This window comes from Poecilia reticulata, chromosome 10 (genome assembly GCF_904066995.2).
Source record: "Poecilia reticulata chromosome 10, P_reticulata-male-v2, whole genome shotgun sequence".
In the NCBI taxonomy this organism is placed as follows: Eukaryota; Metazoa; Chordata; class Actinopteri; order Cyprinodontiformes; family Poeciliidae; genus Poecilia; species Poecilia reticulata.
The window spans coordinates 1,164,706-1,183,879 of NC_088839.1; the positions used below are offsets into that span (position 1 = coordinate 1,164,706).

Here is a 19,174-nt window from a genome sequence, read left to right on the forward strand (position 1 = left end):
CTTTCTCCCGACCATTGATGGCGCACCGTCGGTAGCCAGGCTCACGGCACGGGACCAGTCCGCTCCCACCTTGTCCAGCGCTCCAACGAGAGCGCTGAAATGTCATCTGCTGTTGTGGTGTCATTCATGGGCACCAATTCAAGCAGCTCCTCGGTGATGGTCAAAGTTCATCAACACCTCTAATGAATATGGCCAGTTGAGCAATATCTGTGACATCGGTACTCTCATCAATTGCAATTGAAATGCGATAAATGACTTGATTTCTCTTTCAGTTGGCTGCTCAAGTCACTTGAGAGTTCTGTCACCCGATCTGCGACAGTGTCCTTGTTAGACTAATATTGGCAAAAGCAGGTCGCTTTTCAGGGCACACGACTTCTGCAGCCTTAAGCATGCATGTTTTTACAAACTCCCCATCAGAAAATGGCTTGGATGCCTGCACCAGCTCGTTGGCAATAATGTAGCTGGCTCTTACAGCCTCATCAGAAATATCGCGGCTGCGTGTAAAGTAGACTGCTGTTTCTTCAGACCAGCGACCAATTTGTTTATCTCGTCTTTCCTTATTTGTCCTTTCAAGTGGTCATACTTTTCTTTATGATGAGTCTCATAGTGGCGCCGAATATTAAACTCTTTGAACACTGCAACTTGCTGATTACATACCAAGCACACTGGTTTTGAGTTCACTTCCGTGAATAAATACTTCTCAGTCCATTTTTCCTGGAAAACTCTGCATTCCGTGTCCACTTTTCTTTTTTTTGACAGTGCCATTTTGGGAAGGGTGTGTTGACCGATAACTTGTTTAGTAGTGGTGAATGGTGAAGTAAGATTGCCGGTTTACTTTTACTTGGACGCATCACGTTGCGAATGTTTACATCCTGTGACTAACTCGTATCAGTGCCGCATGCTGGACGTGAGCGCTTTTACACATTTACTGCCCTCTAGCGACCGGAGGGAGCATTTGATTTATATTTATTTTAAAAAATCACAACTTTTGATAGAAATGAGCTAGAGACTCAGAAATTTATGCCGGGCCGGATTAAATCATCCAACGGGCCGGGTCCGGCCCGCGGGCCGTATGTTTGACATGCCTGGTTTAGAGCATCCATCCTCTTTATTTATCAGTTTGAGCTCATGAAGGTTTTACTGTTTCCTCTGGTAAATATAGAACATCTACTAGAAGTCATTCACTGACGGTGCAATAATTATTCTTAGCCAAATTAAATGATAACATTTACCTGTGCTAAGTGTTTTACTTGATGCAGAAATTATTGATATGATTCTGTTAATTAGTTTTGTTTTATTGTTTGAGTCAAATAAAATTTCCACCTTGGAAGACTAAATAATTTGATCATATTTTGTTCCTATGTATAGGACTCTACCAACAAAACAAAAATGTGGATTATTGCTTGTTTAACAGCCCTGGTTATTTGTCTGTGAACCTAATTAATTTGTTCGTTACTGACTTTTGCTCAATTAAATTTCTTATGTATATTTTGTATATGGTATTTTTTTTGTTGATGTTTTTCACGTGTTTTATCTTTTCTTCCTCTTATAAGTGATGGAGATACATAGATATGATTTATAATGTATAAAGGTGTTGTTTATGTCACCTAATTAGCTTTACATCCTGAAGTAAAATATGGTATTTTAGAAGATAATTTATCTTTCACTTTGCCAGTAATGGTGAAATGCCACTAGAGGCAGTAGCAGGACCGAAAAGATGCGACTAAGAAGCAGATTTAGTTCACAGAAAGCTACGGAATTTGTTAAAAACTGTGAGCTGTGCTGAAGTAAATAAAAAAGAGAAGTTGAAATACATGCTGAGAGTGAAACTCCTTCCTACAGATGAAGCTATATTACAGATTTCACAAGAACATTTAAACGGGAGACCCCGGATAATATAGGAAATAGCGCCCTCTTCACTTCCGGAGTGCAATGGTCCCATTTCCAAATAAGGTAAGAGACTGACAGTGATCCGTCCCGCCCCTTCCTGTTTGTTGCAGCGAGGTGGACTTGATGCTGAGTGGAGCTCCTTCAATCAGGTCTCCTCCGCAGCACTGATTGGCTAAGCAATGTAACGTGATCCTCTGATTGGCTAAGCAATGTAACGTGATCCTCTGATTGGCTAAGCAATGTAACGTGATCCTCTGATTGGCTAAGCAATGTAACGTGATCCTCTGATTGGCTAAGCAATGTAACGTGATCCTCTGCAGCAAGTGATGGCAAAGCGTCATCACTTTCCATAAGTGTGTCTTCACCTCCACCGAACCCCTGAGACCGACTCACCGAACCCAGGTTAAGAACCACTGCTATAGATGTATGCACTGATCCTTTTATTAAAATATCCTACCTGTTAAAAATATTTAAAATACAGAGGCGTTTGTAAGAATAAAACTATCAGACAAGGGAAACAGGTTTTTATTGGAATTAAATTTAACACTGACAAATACAGATCACCGCAACTCTTTTTTGAGCATTAATACGTTGTATGACATCCATCCATCCATTTTCTTCCGCTTATCCGGGGTCGGGTCGCAGGGGCAGCAGCTTCAGAAGGCCTCCTCCCGGTTGTATGACAGACTTTATTAAAAGCAGCTCACATAGTTCGGTGGAACAATGTGTCCACCGAACTGCGCAGGTCACTGTGCATCTGAAATGATATGATTCATGTACACCAATATTATGCAACCATTTCAGTTTGATGTCCATCACATTCCTAGGAAGCTCAACTCTTCCGCTGGCTGCCTAACATGCTGGCCCATGGAGTTTCCTTCAGCTTTTCCTCAGTGATTGGCTGGGGAAGAGGACTGGTTGTAAGGCAAAACCAAGAAGTGGAGCAATCCATCAGGGTGCTGGAAGCCGGGGACTCGACTCTGGAGAATCTACCTTAGTTTCTACTAATAGTACAATTGGTTTATGGTATTAAGTTTTGTTTTCACATTTGTGTTGTAGTTATATGTTGGACTGAATTAGTTGTTTAGGTTTGCTCATCGTCTGTCTTGGTCTGTTCCCCCCATCCCTCTTGATTTTGTAGGCTAGTCTTTGTTTGTGTATAAATACCCCTTAGTGTTCATTGTGTGAAGTCAGTTCTTGTTTATTAGTGGTGGGTCAGGTAACTGACACCCAACAGACATGTACTCAACTTCTGTTTGTCTATAGCTATTCTGTTGTTACACCAGTTTTCACGCACATATATACAGAGTCCACTCCCTCTGCTTTTATCAGAATTCAAAGTCCTATCCCAGCAGAGCAGAGTGCGACCTGCCAGTTGCAGACTGCATTGGGTATTCCTTGGTAAAGCCACGTCTCAGAGATAATCTTAACACAACCGTCCCACTGCGATTTCCAATGTTGTAGTTCCAAATAAGCCATTTCTTGCACCAGAGATATGAGATTGGAAAGATACAGGCTCAGAAGAGGTGGCTTGTGTGGTTGATTCCTCTCCTTACCCATCAGTCATCAATGACTACAGACCTGTTTCCCTGACATCCAACATCATGAATGTTGGATGTCAACATTCATGATGTTGACATCATGTTGGTCCTGTTGGTCCATCTTTCTAAGCATTCAAGCACATATCAGGACCCCCTGCAGTTTTTTAATCATCATGGAGTTGGAGTTGAAGATGCCATCATAAACCTGCTTCAACAAACCTACTGTCATCTGGACAAAGCTGGCAGCTCTGTGAGGATCATGTTCTTCGATTTCTCCAGTGCATTTGATACAGTTCAGCCTGATTGGCTTTGTCAGAAAATTCTGAAGACCCAAGTGAAGGCCTCAACAATCACCTGGATATATGCCTAGCTCACAGACCAGTTTGTGAGACTGACCAGCAACAGCAACACAGGAGCACTGCAGGGAACTGTACTCTCACCATTCCTTTTCACTCTCTACACTTCAGATTAATGGCACAACTCTGACTTGTCATCTACAGAAATACTCAGATGACTGCAGTTATTGGTTGCATCAGAGATGAACAAGAGGCTGAGTACAGAGATCTGGTGAACTGTTTTGTGTCATGATGTGGAAACAATGATCTCATCTTGAATATGAACAAAACAAAGGACCTGGCATCTTACATGTCCCTATAGGCTTAGAAAATTTTTGACATATAGTTTGTGATTCTAAAACCACAGCAAAGCAAGTTTTACAACCCTTTTCTGAATTTCTTTGAGATCCCCAGTTCCTTTATTTTATTTTCTATTTTTATTTCTTTGAGTGGTTTTTACTAATTAGTAGGACAGCTAGCTTTCAAGAATTTATTATCTGCTTTGTGTCTAGGGAGAACATTTAAACGTAAAAATCCTGATGCTTTCAGTATTGTACATTGCTTTATTTATGTGATAAAATACCTTAGATAGGAAATCTGTGGAGTCAGTGAAGTCATTGTGTAGAAGCTCTAACTCTATATCCCTCAGCCACAATGCTGCTCTTAAAGAAGAATGGGAGATCACACCTCAGCAGTTTATGAACAGCATGCAGGTTATTGTCAACTTGCAATTGATGCTAAAGGGCAGATGGCATTGTTGTTGAGACACTGCAGGAAAAATATACCCCAAAATACTGTGTTTCTAAAAAATGTACGGTACCTTATAAAACAACAAGCAGTCAGTGTGGAACAGAGCACCATGTGATTCCAATCTGAATCACAGGGTCCCATCAACATTTTTTATAATACTTTTTTCCCTCTTCTCTCAGTCTTATAGCCTATATCAAATTTGGACCTATTAATTATTTTGTAACACTCGACAAATTTCAGCTTTGCTGACAGAACTTGTCCATTATCTATTTGATAATTTTCAAAACTGCACCTCTGTTTTCAGTTTAGTTCAATTTGGTTCACTGCAGATTCTCAGAAAGCTCACAAAACAAGTGGTGCCAATCTCTAACTGAGACCAACCCATTGTGGTCATTTTCCGTCAAGTTATTCAGTTTTTTGGGGAACAATTTTTGTAGCTTGACTTTTGGCCAACCATATATTCTCCTTGAATGTAACAGTTTTTTTTATACTGTTAATTAGTTCATCAGTTTATGGTAACTAAAAACAATGTTCTTAGCTAAAAAAACTAAACAGAGGAAAAAAACATTGACCAACAACAATACAAAGCAAAATATCATGCATAGTATTTATCAATCTAAAAATCAAGCAAAAATAAAAGTAAAGTAAATTGAAACATACAATTACAGTATAGTCAGATATGTAGATGTACTTGTCAGAAGTATAAGTGTAATTAAATTTGTAATTGTTCTTTCACTAACCATAGCAGATCATTACAACTAAAATCTATACATGATAATTCATTTGCATGCCCTAGTAAAATTCTAACAGTACTCCCAGTAAACCCATCCTGCAGGTCCAAAGCATTCCAGACTGCAACGGACTTTCAAAGCCATTTAGTAGGTACTCAACTCGAGACCAAGACCCATTATTAGGCAAAGGATGTACACCTAACGTCCAGCACATCAGGTTGTAGACATCCACTGCTCTAATTGGAGCTGCTCGAACATTTTTCTTGAAGTCTGGGTAGACAAAGAAAATATATTTAGATGTCTGCTTTATATTTTCTCATTCCAGTTTGAACACAATTTTATAAAAACCTGACAAAGCACCAACACACATTTCCTGTTCCAAATATACATGTTGTAATTTTTTGTAAATCTTTTTATAGATTTCCAACATGAAAATACCACACCACAGTCACCTCCCAATTAAACACACAACAGTGGGAGGACATAAGATAACAGGTGGTATTCCATAGCATATCCATAAAATGCTGCGTATTATTTAAATTTATCCATCAAGCTAGTACTGGTTGTCAAATATAAAATAGATTTCAAGGTAAATCAGATTTTCTCCAAACATATGATTTTTTTCTCCATCTCCTCTGCTCACATGCACACTGCTGCACGTTTACATATCTATAACATATAAGACTGGTGACAGTCACACATAAACAAAACTGATCAAAGCAGCACAAAACCTCTTAGAGAGGATGCAGAATGAGGAAACAATAAAAGCAGATCTTGCATTACAATCGTGTGCTGAGTGGAGCCGTACTGGACAGTGAATGTCACTCTGTATCTATTTCTTTTATATTACTTGTAACATTTGATCATTTTTGGCATTAAAAATTGTTTTATACTTAAACAAATCCCATTGTTTCTCAATGTAGTGACTCTGAGGGGTAGTGGTCTGGTCCCAGAATTGTTCAACAGACCAGGTTGTTGCATGGAAAAAGGGTGCAACACAACAACCGGGGGCTTGTCCAAGTCTGTTTCCAGGTTCCTGAGACCAGGACTCCCTTCTCAAGGAAATCCCAGACCACGATGTCCATAACTGGAGCTTGTTGTGTGCACAACTCAGCAGGTAGGCAGAATGTTTCTTCTGCTAGAACTTTGTTCTCAAATGAATTACTGCAAAGCTTGATTCATGCTCACTCTTTCTTGCCTTTTTGTCCATAAAGTACAGAGGAACATTCAGTTAGTGTATGTTAACGGTAAATGGTAAAACATTGAACAGTTGATGAAATTATTGAACAATGTATTGTTGAGAACCATGTTTAAAAGATGAATTAGGTCATTTTTGGGCCTGTCAAAGCAGTTTTAAGTGTAAAACACTCAGTTTTGAAAAGATCAATTCCATCAGCTCTACATTAAAAACAACTGTTTCAAACCAATTCATTCATAAATTAAATTGCTAAGTGATCATCAAAATTCTTGCATAAACACAAGAGTTACAGTTTTCTAAAGCTATCAAAAGAAATAACCTTTACTTTTTCCTTGAGAGGTTACAAGAATTTAAGGAAACTCTAAACTACACCAAAATAGTTTTACTTGATTCAAATGTATTTTCAAACTGCAAGCATTAGTAAACAAATATGATTTGAAGACAAATAAAATCTGAAATGCAATATAAGTAATGATTCTCATTTTGAATTTTATTTAGATATATGGTTTAAAAGCTGAACATTTAAGGCTCTTAACTTAATGTTGTTCTTGACTTGTGATAAGTCAGAGTAACCCAAGATTTCCTAAACTTTTCTAGAGGAAAGCTATTACTATTACTATTACTATTACTATTACTCGTATTTGGGTCCACTGGACCCTGATATGAAATAGTTTGTAAATGGGCTGAGGCATTTTCAAACCATGTGAATCGACATAGAGAGAAGCAGTGGTTTAACTTTGAGGGATTTCTGACCCTGGTTGGGGTCAGAATGCAGATGGGATGGAAATCAAGAGCTTTGCTTTTCAGCTTGGCTCTTTTTTTCTGTGCTGGTATTTGAGCAGAAAAAGCCCAAGTCAGTTTATCCATCTCCCACTTTATTCTACCATCATTCATAAACAAAAAGATGGAGCAGTCAACTTTTCTTAAACGATCCAACTGTCATCCTAATCCCAGAAAGTTTTTTTTCTCTTATGTTATAGGAAATCCTGTATTTTTGTCTTTTTTTTGGCAAATGTATCTTTTGTTACTGTGTTACACACTAGATGTTAAAAGTGGTATAAAAAGGTGTTACTAGACTACAAGTAAAACAAAATACCATAGTAACATTTGAAATTAATTTACCTGGTCCTACCGCCAAGAAAAAGCCTCTCATGTCAAGGAACTCATTATCATAACCATGCCAGCCATTTTGCCAAGCTGATGCCTCCCCAGAGTCATTTTTCCAGTAGGGTAACGTTGTCTTGTTCTGCAGAGAACACCAATAAATACTGATGACACGAGACAGACGTAACATTTCACACAAAGCAAACAGCATGTTGCGTAATATTATTGACAGAATGCATGTACTGAATACATAATACCAGTGTTTACTGAAAAAACATTATGAAACAAGAAGTTTCAGTCTTGCCTACATATTTCAAAAATTAAATCAGACCAAACCTCTCTTGTTTAAGTTTAGCTAGAATTATCAAAATTATTAATTTTTTTATTGTTTTTATTAATTTTAGATCAGTTACAAAACAAAGAACAAAAGAAAATTCCGTGCTGCTTCCCACATGCGCGCACACACACACACACACACACACACACACACACACACACACACACACACACAAAAGAAACCAAAAACAAAACTATAACAAAATACCCCACATGAATAAGAGATGAGGAGTTATTAATCTCTTCCTCCAGTTCACATCACCTCACAACCACCAAGAAAAAAAAAAAAACACTCCGGCAAGAATAAATAAAGCAGTAAAACAAAAATAAAAAAACTAAAATCTTAGGACTCAAGTGACCCCAAAGCTTCAAAAATATGTCAGATTTGTGGTTAAGATCATGAGTCAGTTTTTCCAAAGGAAGGATGACGCATATCTGTGTAATCCACAAATTCTCTGTGAATGTGCATCCAAATGGTTAGAGTAACATTTTAGTTTTTTAACTAAAACATAGATTCTGTTCATCACTTTCATGACAGAATCTCTGACCAGCCGAGGTGTTGAGAGGATCCGTTTGGTGGCCTCAGGATCACATCTCTGCTTTTTGCGGATGATGTGGTCCTGTTGGCTTCATCAGGTCGTGATCTGCAGCTCTAATGGAGCGGTTCGCGGCCAGGAGCTGTGGTTCCAATTGGGCCGGCCAAGCGGTTCTGCTTAGAATCAGCAGCTGATTGGTTGTTATGGAGTCAGATGTTGATTTTCTGTTGACAGCTGGTTCTCACTAAACTGTATTTTATTTTGTAAAGAGTGCTCTTTTCAATATTGTTATTATTAGTTTTAATTAGCAATGGATTCGTCTCAATACAGTGCAATTGTAACATAGTTAAAATGGTTCGGGTTAAATCCTACTAAAATGCACCATCTGCTGGTAAAAAGTTATATTGCCTTCACCTAGAAACAGCGGGGTATTATGGGTAATCCTCAGAGCCATGAGGATCACCGACGAGGTAACGTGTCTCTGCCATGTCATAAAGAAATATTATTTATGCATTTTGTGCAATGTGTTTATGGTTTTCGTTTTTGCATATTGTTGAAATATGTTCGGTTTGAGTCACGCTAGTTCTGTTATTATGTCGTTTTTGTCATGTTTGAGAATGTTTAGTTCGTGGGAAAGTGCAGTGGGAATTTCCCACGCGGTAACACTATGGTCCTTGCAGGAGCTTGTTGTATGCCAGAGACTGACTTTACCTCCATGCCCGTTCTGTGAAATGCAGGTATGTTTTACCAAATCTCCTGTAACAGTTTTATATAATGATGTAGTTCATGTATGTTTCTGCATTGTTCTAAAACGCAAGGTTATATAAACTAAAAGATAAAAATGGCATCAGTAAATAAAATGTCAGCATTTTATTTTATTTTTCAGAATATTTTAATTAGTTACTTTATTTTCTCTGTATAAGACACTCACTGGTTGTTCTTTTACTGTAAAACAAAATCCACTTGTAATGATTTTATTGTAGTTACTTTATTATGGGTAATCCTCAGAGCCATGAGGATCACCGACGAGGAGCTTGTTTTATGCCAGAGACTGACTTTACCTCCATGCCCGTTCTGTGAAATGCAGATGGAGAATTAAAGAAACCGCTGATGCCAACTTGAGCAGCTCCTTGTCATTCATTGCTACACCAATAGAAGCCACCAGAACCACATAGGCCACATTGGTGCCGTGACTCGTCCAGAACTACATCGGACCGGGCTGGTGACTTCTGATCCTCACGTCGCTGGAGCTCCACTGTGTCATCTGAGTTTTCAACGGAAGTCTAAGTAGCGCATCTGAGTGTGTTTCTAAATCCTTGTGAAAGGACATTTCTTTTGAATGCTCTTGGACTTTTGTCAAAATGAGTTTCAGTAATTTTGGACAATCAAACGTGACTCCACTCTGTATTGGGAGAGGTAGAGGGTTCTTTAACACCCCTGTTCCATTTTCACTGGGTGACCAAACACTGGGTAATCCATTACTTGATGTACATACTGTAAATGACTCATTGGTGACTGGGGAAACTGTTACACCCACTAGTCAGACCTGTCCTAATATTCAACCTCCTCAGTGTTCTAGCACATCTATTCCAGATTCTCCTGATAATAATGCTGGGCTAGTTGATCAGATGAGCACTATTGTCCAACAAATAGGGCAACAGCTAGCTGATAGTGTTATGGCACACCTGAACTCAAGCAGCCCAAGTGGAACTGCAATTAAAACAACTCAAAATGGGAGCCATCAAGTCCCATGCAGCTCACTGGATCTTTCTCAGGTCCAACTCGTCTCCAGAAGCCAGGTGAAGGAACCACCTATTTTTAAAGGGGAGAGTTCAGACACGGTTACAGTTGATGAATGGGAGGACTCAATGAGAAATTACATAAAAAAGAGTGGTGTGCAGCAAGAACACCAGGCTGAGGAGATCCTCATCCATCTTAGAGGCAGAGCAAGGGATGTTGTGAGGTGTGGAATACGCAACTGTGGAATTGATGTTCAGCGCAATCCACAAGCCATCTATTCACTTCTGCGCAAACATTTTGGGTCCGATCAGTGCTCCCCCGTACCACTTGCTGATTTTTACTCCACCCGGCCGAGAGAGAATGAGGATCCATTCGAATATTGGCTAAGATTGAATGGAGCAGCTGATGTTGCTGTTAACCGACTTAAAGAACAGGGTAAGACCTTTGACAATCCAAGTGTTGAAGTTACTCGCATGTTCATCAGAAACTGTCCATGTAAAGATTTAGCTCTCACCTTCAGATCCAAGACCATAGAAAAATGGTCAGCACAAGATGTTCAGGAAGTGTTGGATGAGTATCACATGGAAAAGGGACTGCGGTCTGCTGAGAAAGAAAGCAGAATCAGTGTGAACCGAGCAGAGGTGGACTGCACAGTGCCCACATCTGTTCATAAGCAGGAACTGCAAGAATGTGTAGCCCCGGACAATTCCACTATGGAAAGACTGATTGGCATGTTGGAGAAAGTGCTACTTCAAGCCCAATGCAACTCCCAGTCCAGCCGAAGGCAACTTGTTAAAAGCCGTTTGCCGAATATTAAAGGACTGAATGACATACCATGTTCTGTGTGTAATGATAATTCTCACACTGCACGTACGCACTGCCGACAGAACAATCTGTGCTTCTTCTGTCATCTTCCTGGTCATTCAAGTCGAAACTGCCGTCAGAGAGATCAGCTACCTTCCCACAACCAGCAGGAAAACTAAAAGATCTGCGTGGAGGGGAGGACAGCGCAGATCGTCTTAGTGACACTCCCACCTTGGATTCTTCTGATGATGACTGTGAGACACTGTACGCTAATTACAGCAGCAAGATTCCACCGCAAAAGACACTGATTGTTCAAGCCCCTCAGAGACTTTCTAAGACTGACAGCTTGTTCTACACAGATGTGACTGTTGGAGGCAAACATTCCCTCAAAGCCTTGGTTGACAGTGGATCAATGGCATGCACCATGAGTGAGGAAGCTGAAGCAAAACTTTCAAGCTATCTCACAAATCTGGATAAGAAGCCAGCTGCTGATTTTGTTATTGTTGGATGTGGGGGTCATGTCGTCACACCTTCTGCATTGTATGAACTCACTCTAACAGTTTTTGGCTTTAATGTCTTGATCCCTGTCTTAGTGGTTCCGGGCCAATCTGACGAAATGATATTGGGCAGTAATGCTATCAGATGGCTCATTTCACAAATGAAAGTCTCTTTTGATGAAACAACTGACTGTTCCTCTCAGAGAGGCATTCACAAAGACAAATTGCTCTATTTAATGTCTCTGCTGTCAGATTCGATGTCCTGTGACCCAGGCATGAAACCCATCAAAGTGGGCAGAGCCAAACTCAAAAGGTCTGTTACTCTCCAGCCCCTAACTGAACATTTAGTTTGGGCCAAATTGCCTACATCTGATGTTTCTTTGGTTGGCTGTTCAGTCATCATTGAACCGACTCAGTCCAGGTGCAGACCCAGACAAATTCTAGTGGGGAGAGTTGTAGCGTCATTGTATGCTGATGGTTGTGTACCTGTCAAGATTGTAAATCCAACTGAAAAATCTCTCACACTGAGAAGAAATGCAAAAGTTGCCGATGTGTCCACTTGTGTTTCTGTACATGACTTCACCAAACCTGAGTGCATCCAATCCAACACACAGTACACCAAAGACCCTGTAAAAAAACCAGTAGCTGACGAGGAGATGTCTCATATTCTGAGTGATATTGGACTCCAGGACTTGGACCTCTCATCTTGTGAAGTCTCCCTCGAGTGGAAAAATAAGTTACTGCAAATCATTCAGCAGTATGAATACATCTTTTCTCGGCATAAAATGGACTGTGGGGATGCTACAGATTTTGTGCACAGAATACGTCTGGTGGATGACAAACCCTTCAGGCTACCATACAGGCGTGTTCCGCCCTGCCATTATGAAAAACTGCGCACTGCTCTGAGTGAAATGGAGGAGTTGGGAATTATTCGTAAATCACAAAGCGAATACTCCTCTCCTCTGGTCCTGGTTGTTAAGCCGAATGGAGATCTCCGTATCTGCAATGATTTCAGATGGTTGAATGCGCGAACCGTTAAAGACGCGCATCCATTGCCTCATCAAACAGATGCCCTCGCTGCACTTGGTGGGAATGTGTTCTTTTCCACCATGGACCTGACTTCAGGGTTCTATAATGTGAGACTGCACAAGGATGACAAAAGGTTTACTGCCTTTTCGTCTCCTTTTGGCCTGCATGAGTACAATAGGATGCCTCAAGGCTTGACCAACAGCCCCGCGACTTTCATGCGGATGATGATGTCTATTTTTGGGGACCAAAATTTCACTAGCTTGCTGTGTTATTTGGATGACCTGATGGTCTTTGCCCCATCTGAACAGGTTCCGCTTGATCGGCTCCAGATGGTTTTCTCTCGTCTGGCTGCAAATAACTTAAAACTATCTCCCAAAAAGTGTCACTTCCTTCGTAGGTCAGTGAAATTTTTGGGTCATGTGATAAGTGAGGATGGTGTAAGTTCAGGCTATCAGTGAGGTACAGGAAACTGATCTTATGGAGCCTGATGGTGAGACTGACTTTACCTCCATGCCCGTTCTGTAAAATGCAGATGGAGAATTAAAGAAACCGCTGATGCCAACTTGAGCAGCTCCTTGTCATTCATTGCTACACCAATAGAAGCCACCAGAACCACATAGGCCACACAATCACCTGGTCTAATATTGAGGTGAATTTTTTCCTCCGCTTACTCGCTGATGAACGAGTACAGAATGAGCTAAATCGGTCAACGAGGAAAGAGAAAGTTTTCCGCCGCATCTGTGAGGAAAAGGCTTCGGCCGCTACATCGAAACCATTGTTTAGTTTCAAAAATAATGATGTCAGGTTCAGCTTCGATGGCGTCCTCAGTGTATATGCAGTACGGGTGGAACCGTTCCGTTCCTTGCAGTGCAAAAACGGCTCAAGTCTGCATTTTTATGGACTTCGGCGAAGTGTACTACCCACAATTCATTGCTGCATGTGATGTTTTAAGTTAAAAGGCGGATTTATGGCAATGTTTTGTTGTTTTTTCAAGTCTTTATTGAAAATTCAAAGAAAATAGCATGACAAGGCACACAATGATAAAAAAAGTTTGATAAGATAAACTGAACAGAAAAAAGAAGAAATAAAGAATAGTCACAAACTGTGAGGAAAGTAAAACAAAATGTCACAAATGCAATACAAATTCTTCAATTAAGATATTAAAATATTAGTATAAACATTGGGCTTTTGTGATGTTGCAACATTTAAGCATTCTCTTAAATTATTTCAAATAAAAAATAGGTGATTTTTAGAAAGCAGTGTTTGTGAATAAAACTTAGCCAGAGGATTAAATATATCATAAATTAACTCTTCATCCCCTGTTAGAAGACCAAATTTTATTATATTAAAACTTAAAAATGGAATAGATTTCTTTATTTCTCCATGTTAGCAGGGGGATGCATTTTTTTGGCATAGTAAATTATTAGTTTGCCAATATCTGCATGCCCTGTGTATTTTACAAAAAATATTATCCTATTGATATGAAACTCATACCAGCAGTTAAGAGAAGAAGTATGATTATGTACAAAAAGTTATTTCACTCTTTACTTCTTCAAGTTAGCCGGAGGATGCATTGTTCGGCCAAGCCTATTATTAGTCTACCAATATCTGCCTCCCCCGTCTATTGTCCTATTGATATGAAACATACCACTAGCTCAGAGAACAAGTGTGATTATGTAGAAAAGATTATTTCACTCTTAGCTCTTTGTTTATTCGAATTTAGAGGGAGATGCCGTTTTTGGCAATATGGATTTTGAGCCTGCCGATATTTGCATGCCCCATCGATTTTCCCCAAATATTGTCTTATTGATATGAAACTTATACCAGTAACTTGGAGAATAAGTGTGATTATGTAAAAAAATCAAATCCCTCTTAACTCTTTATTTTATACATTCTAAAGATATTTTAAATGTAATTCGATCACAAAAACAGTATACTTAAGATATGCTAACCAAGCACGTTTATATTACACAAGAAGCCATATACTTAAAGTACCGTATTTTCCGCACTATAAGGTGCACCAGATTATAAGGAGCACCTTCTAAGAATGGCCTATTTTAAAACTTTTTTCATATGTAAGGCACACCGCATTATAAAGTGCATAGAATAGACGCTACAGTAGAGGCTGGAGTTACGTTATGCATCCACTGGATGGAGCTGCACTAAAGGGAATGTCAACAAAACAGTCCAACTCCAGTCGGCGAGAGCCTTCTGCGACTGGGCCGGGGCGTGGCCAGACGATGGTCACCCTTCTCCGTTTGTGCACAGCATGTTTGTGGAGAACCTGGTGCTAAAGTGACCTGCAGACGACCTGATTATCAGGTCGGTAGGTAGATAGGTCATCCATCCATCCATCCATTTTCTTGACACCCTTGTCCCTCAGTGGGGTCGGGAGGGTTGCTGGTGCCCATCTCCAGCTAATGTTCTGGGCGAGAGGCGGGGTCACCCTGGACAGGTCACCAGTCTGTTGCAGGGCAGTAGATAGGTCAGTAAAACTTTATTAATAGATTACAAACCAGCGTTCTGACAACTATCCCAGCATGCACCGCGCTTCTTCTTCTACGGGGAAAATGAAGTCAGCGGCTGCTTACCGTAGTTGTTAGACCTGTTGTGGCTCAATATTGGTCCATATATAAGGAGCAACGGATTGTAAGGGCCACTGTCGGCTTTTGAGGAAATTGAAGGTTTTTAGGTGCCTTATAGTGCGGAAAATATGGTATACAAAGAATAGCGTTAGTTGTTCATGTAATAGAAAATTTCGTTTTCAGTCTTATTTCATTCCTGAAGGAACTGATGATACTTTTTACCATTTATTTACTGATAATATCTGCTTTGTTTTTGTATTTCTGCAAGATGTGTTTGTCCATTAAATAAGTTTTGCAAATAATGTTAAGATGTTTCTACAGCTGTGATAGCAGAAGAGACCTGAAGACGTCTTGGGTAAAATGCTTGATCTAATGATTGTCTTAAAGGACTGATGTGTGGAATGTAGTTTGTACCCTGTTTGAGCTGAACCCATGAACTGACAAAGAAGTGTTAGAAGTTCCTCCTGAAATCCTTATCAACTGTCTTTCCTGCCATAAAATCATCTCCTCCAAGAGGTGAGAGATAGTTCATGAGGCGGGGGTCAGGGTGTCTCTGTGGCCATCTGGCAGTAGAGATAACATCAGACTTTGGGAGGGTCTTTGTCTTGCTGTGACTATATAACGATGTGATGTGTGTTGCTCAGGGCTCTTCTACTGACTGCGCTCAGTGAGAAGGGTCTTCGAACGCTTTTGCCTTCGAATAAAGAAACTTAAAGACAAAGATTAATCTTTCTCTTATTATTGAAACAGATTCTCATTCCTTGATAATGAAATTTCCATAACATTCCAAAAAAGCACGTTATAGAACACTTTAAATTGTGATTTACTACAATTGAATTACTACTAAAATACACCAAGTAAAAAAAAAATTGTTGTTCCAAAGTAACACACTTAAAGTATACTGATGATTAGTCTGGCTTTGTTGAGGAATATAATTATGTTAATAGTTAAAAGTTGTGTTAATTCACATTAAGATATGTTTTACTGAAAAGGAATGTGCTGGTTCAACACCAAATAAGGAGTTGTACAAGACATTCCTGGCAGGCAAGGGACTCAGCCAGAGTCTCTGTTTGGACAGATAAGAACTACCAATCTGACTAATGGTCCTCTGACGGAGCAGATTTAACTTCCACGAGGTCGGCCCAGAATTCTCGGAACTTCCAACACACACTCAATGTAAAACAGAGCCAGAAGCAAGATTCAGAACGCCATTGGTCAGATGGTTTCCAATACACAACAGCAGACTGAAAGTGGTATAAATGCTCGAAGCCAGAAGCAGAAGACAAGACATTTTGGATTCTGAGACGATGAAATGAGATGATGAAAATGTAATATGTGATTCCGCAGATGTGCATTAAATGTCTTCCTGGTTGTCAGTGAGCCGGAGAGAATGGAGTTTTGTGCATCGTCTCTTAATTCATGAGTTTAGCACCTTTGAATTCCTCCATAGCTTCAAGTGTGCTGAAGTTTAACATGCTTAGTATATTTATTTTTTATGTGGGCAGTTAGTTTTTTATTTTGCAATTGCAAATGAGCAATTTCGTAAGTAAATACACTGAATTTAAGGTGAGGCTTCTTTTTAACTTTGATATTTATTTTACTTTGTAACTAAACTATTAGCTGCAAAATCATGTTCTATTTTCATAGGCAAATACTCTAAAACGGATGAGATAACAAATAAAAAATTACATATGTTGATATAATGCTATTTCATACCTTAGTGATAAACCAGCCTGGTTCAGCAACCAAAGTGAGAGAGGAAACAAAGTTCCCTTTTTTGTAAAGGAACCGTTCAGGGATTTCCTGCCTGGAATAGACACGCATGTTATGGACCTGGCTCAAGGCAGCATAGACCTGGTAATACACACAAACAGAAACATTCACAACTTCAAAAAACAAATTTTATAAAGCAACTCTGAAATGGCTACTAATTAGCAATCAGAAATGTTACATGCAATCATAGGCATAGGAACCAGGTGGGACGTGTCCCCCCCATATTAGAGACAGGTGCTTTTGTCCCACCCAAGAAATTCACCACAGTTGCGAAAACTATTTGATTTTGAAATTTTTTATTTTGAAGGTGCAACACAGCACCTTCAACACTGAGCTCCACAGAGGCAGGAGACAGCAGCGAGTCAGAAACTCCTTTTGCATGAGGCAAAACGGTCTGTCGGGAACGTTGCCATGAATAAAAAAGTATTTGGAAATAAAACTACTCTGAATTAATATTAAAAAAAAAAACAAAAAAACAAACATTGAGCACATTCTAGTACCGTATTTTCCGCACTATAAGGCACCTAAAAACCTTCAATTTCCTCAAAAGCCGACAGTGCGCCTTATAATCCAATGCGCCTTATATATGGACCAATATTGAGTCACAACAGGTCTAACAACTACGGTAAGCAGCCGCTGACTTAATTTTCCCCGTAGAAGAAGCGCACGGTGCATGCTGGGATAGTTGTCAGAACGCTGGTTTGTTAATAAAGTTTGACTGACCTATCTACCCATAGACATTATGTATTTACCTACCGACCTGATAATCAGGTCGTCTGCAGGTCCTTTATTTATTTATTTATTTATTTTCCAAATAACTTTATTTAAATGAAATTAGTATACATCAAAACAACATAATGAAGTAAACAACACAATACAGCAGCCAAGCAAAACAGCCAGGGGTGATTAGATAAGAACATGCAAAGACGCACATATTGAAATTGTCCTTGGAGCCTTTTCATTTGTAGAGTCTGCTATTGATTTGATATATAGTTCCATATCTTTAATGAAAAGAGAGAAACAAGGTGTTTTATTAGCAAATTTGCATTTATGAATATAAAATTTAACAAAACGTATTAGCAGGTTTATTATAAAGAAATGTTTAGCATCCTTTCTATGGAATCTATAGAAACAGAATAAAACATTTTCCCAGCATAAGGAAAAATTCTGTAAAATATGGTCATTAATAAACCTGCTGACCAGAACCTGTGTGTAAAAGAGCAGAGCCAGAAGAGACGGTCAGTTTCTGGATGGCCCTCACAGAAACTGCAATTAGTGTTTATGTCTCTCTTAAATTTGACCATATTGGGCTTAGCAGGGTAAATTCTATGGAGAATTTTAAATGACACTTCCTTCACCTTGTTTACAATTAAGTATTTATGGGGGATCATCCAAACTGTTTTCCAGTGGATATCTGGGATATAACGGTAAAATGTTATAACTGGACGAGAAACAATCATTTCTTGGAACAACCTGCGTATTTATTCTCTCTTTGTTTTTCCTAAACTCCAGTGAAAAACACATTTTTCCCACTGATGATTCGGCTGGATCAGGGATACCAGGTGGAGCAGACAGAGTATAATTAGTGTTGTTTTAAACAACTTTAAGGTGCCCAAAGGTTTAGCATTGACCACCATGGAGAATTCCTGGATACCAACTGGAAAATTATATATTGAGCAGAATTCATTATAATTGATTAATCGTCCTTCCTTATTAATCAGCTGAGCCACCAGTAGAATCCCATTTTGAATCCAAGTTTCAAGATAGTGACCTATTTTTAAATAAAATATCTCTGTTGTTCCAGATGAGGTATTTGTGAGGTGAGAAGTTATGTTTATAGATGAGCGTCACGCTAAGAGCACCTGCTTATGGAAAGATGAGAGTTTTACAGGAAGTTTCTCAACATTGTAATTACTACTTAAGATGAAGTTGAAGCCACCAAAGCGCGAGAAAATGTGATCTGGTATCAGGTTCCAGATAGAGGTTGGATTCTTAAGGAAGTGTTTAGCCCATTTAATTTTGAATGTGTTATTTAGGTTGCAGGTACTTTAGCACCAGGTTCTCCACCAACATGCTGTGCGCGAACGGAGAAGGGTGACCATCGTCCGGCCACGCCCCGTCCCAGTCACGGAAGGCTCTCCTCGCCACTCGAGTCGGACTGTTCTGTTAACATTCTTTATGTCAACAAAGTGGCTTTAGACCAGTGGTTCTTAACCTGGGTCCGATCGAACTCCAGGGGTTCGTTGGAGCCTCTGCTGCGGAGGTAAAGACACACTTGTGTAAAGTTGTGATGACGCCCCGCTTTGCCATCACTTGCTGCAGATG

At 39.6% G+C, this 19,174-nt stretch overlaps 1 protein-coding gene and 1 long non-coding RNA gene across 5 annotated transcripts in view; both read right to left on the reverse strand.

Annotated features, from left to right (window-relative positions):
• Positions 1 to 2,399: 2,399 nt before the first annotated feature.
• The window catches only part of enpp6 (ectonucleotide pyrophosphatase/phosphodiesterase 6), a 46,970-nt gene continuing 30,195 nt past the window's right edge, over positions 2,400 to 19,174 (reverse strand). Inside the window, exons 6-9 of one of the 4 annotated variants that reach the window (XM_081611879.1) lie at positions 16,793 to 16,930; positions 7,568 to 7,691; positions 5,408 to 5,517; positions 2,400 to 2,647 (exon numbers count right to left, since the gene is read on the reverse strand). In XM_081611879.1, coding sequence (XP_081468005.1) covers positions 2,594 to 2,647; positions 5,408 to 5,517; positions 7,568 to 7,691; positions 16,793 to 16,930 — 426 coding nt within the window. In that variant the 3' untranslated portion in view covers positions 2,400 to 2,593. Of the gene's footprint in view, positions 5,518 to 7,567; positions 7,692 to 16,792; positions 16,931 to 19,174 lie in introns of all 4 variants that reach the window. The other 3 variants (XM_081611878.1, XM_081611881.1, XM_081611880.1) reach the window with 3 other exon arrangements.
• Positions 13,434 to 15,228, reverse strand: LOC145553176 (uncharacterized). Its single transcript, XR_014089434.1, has 2 exons — positions 15,083 to 15,228; positions 13,434 to 14,955 (listed from the first exon to the last, which is right to left on the reverse strand). It is a non-coding gene; the product is annotated as an uncharacterized LOC145553176 (long non-coding RNA).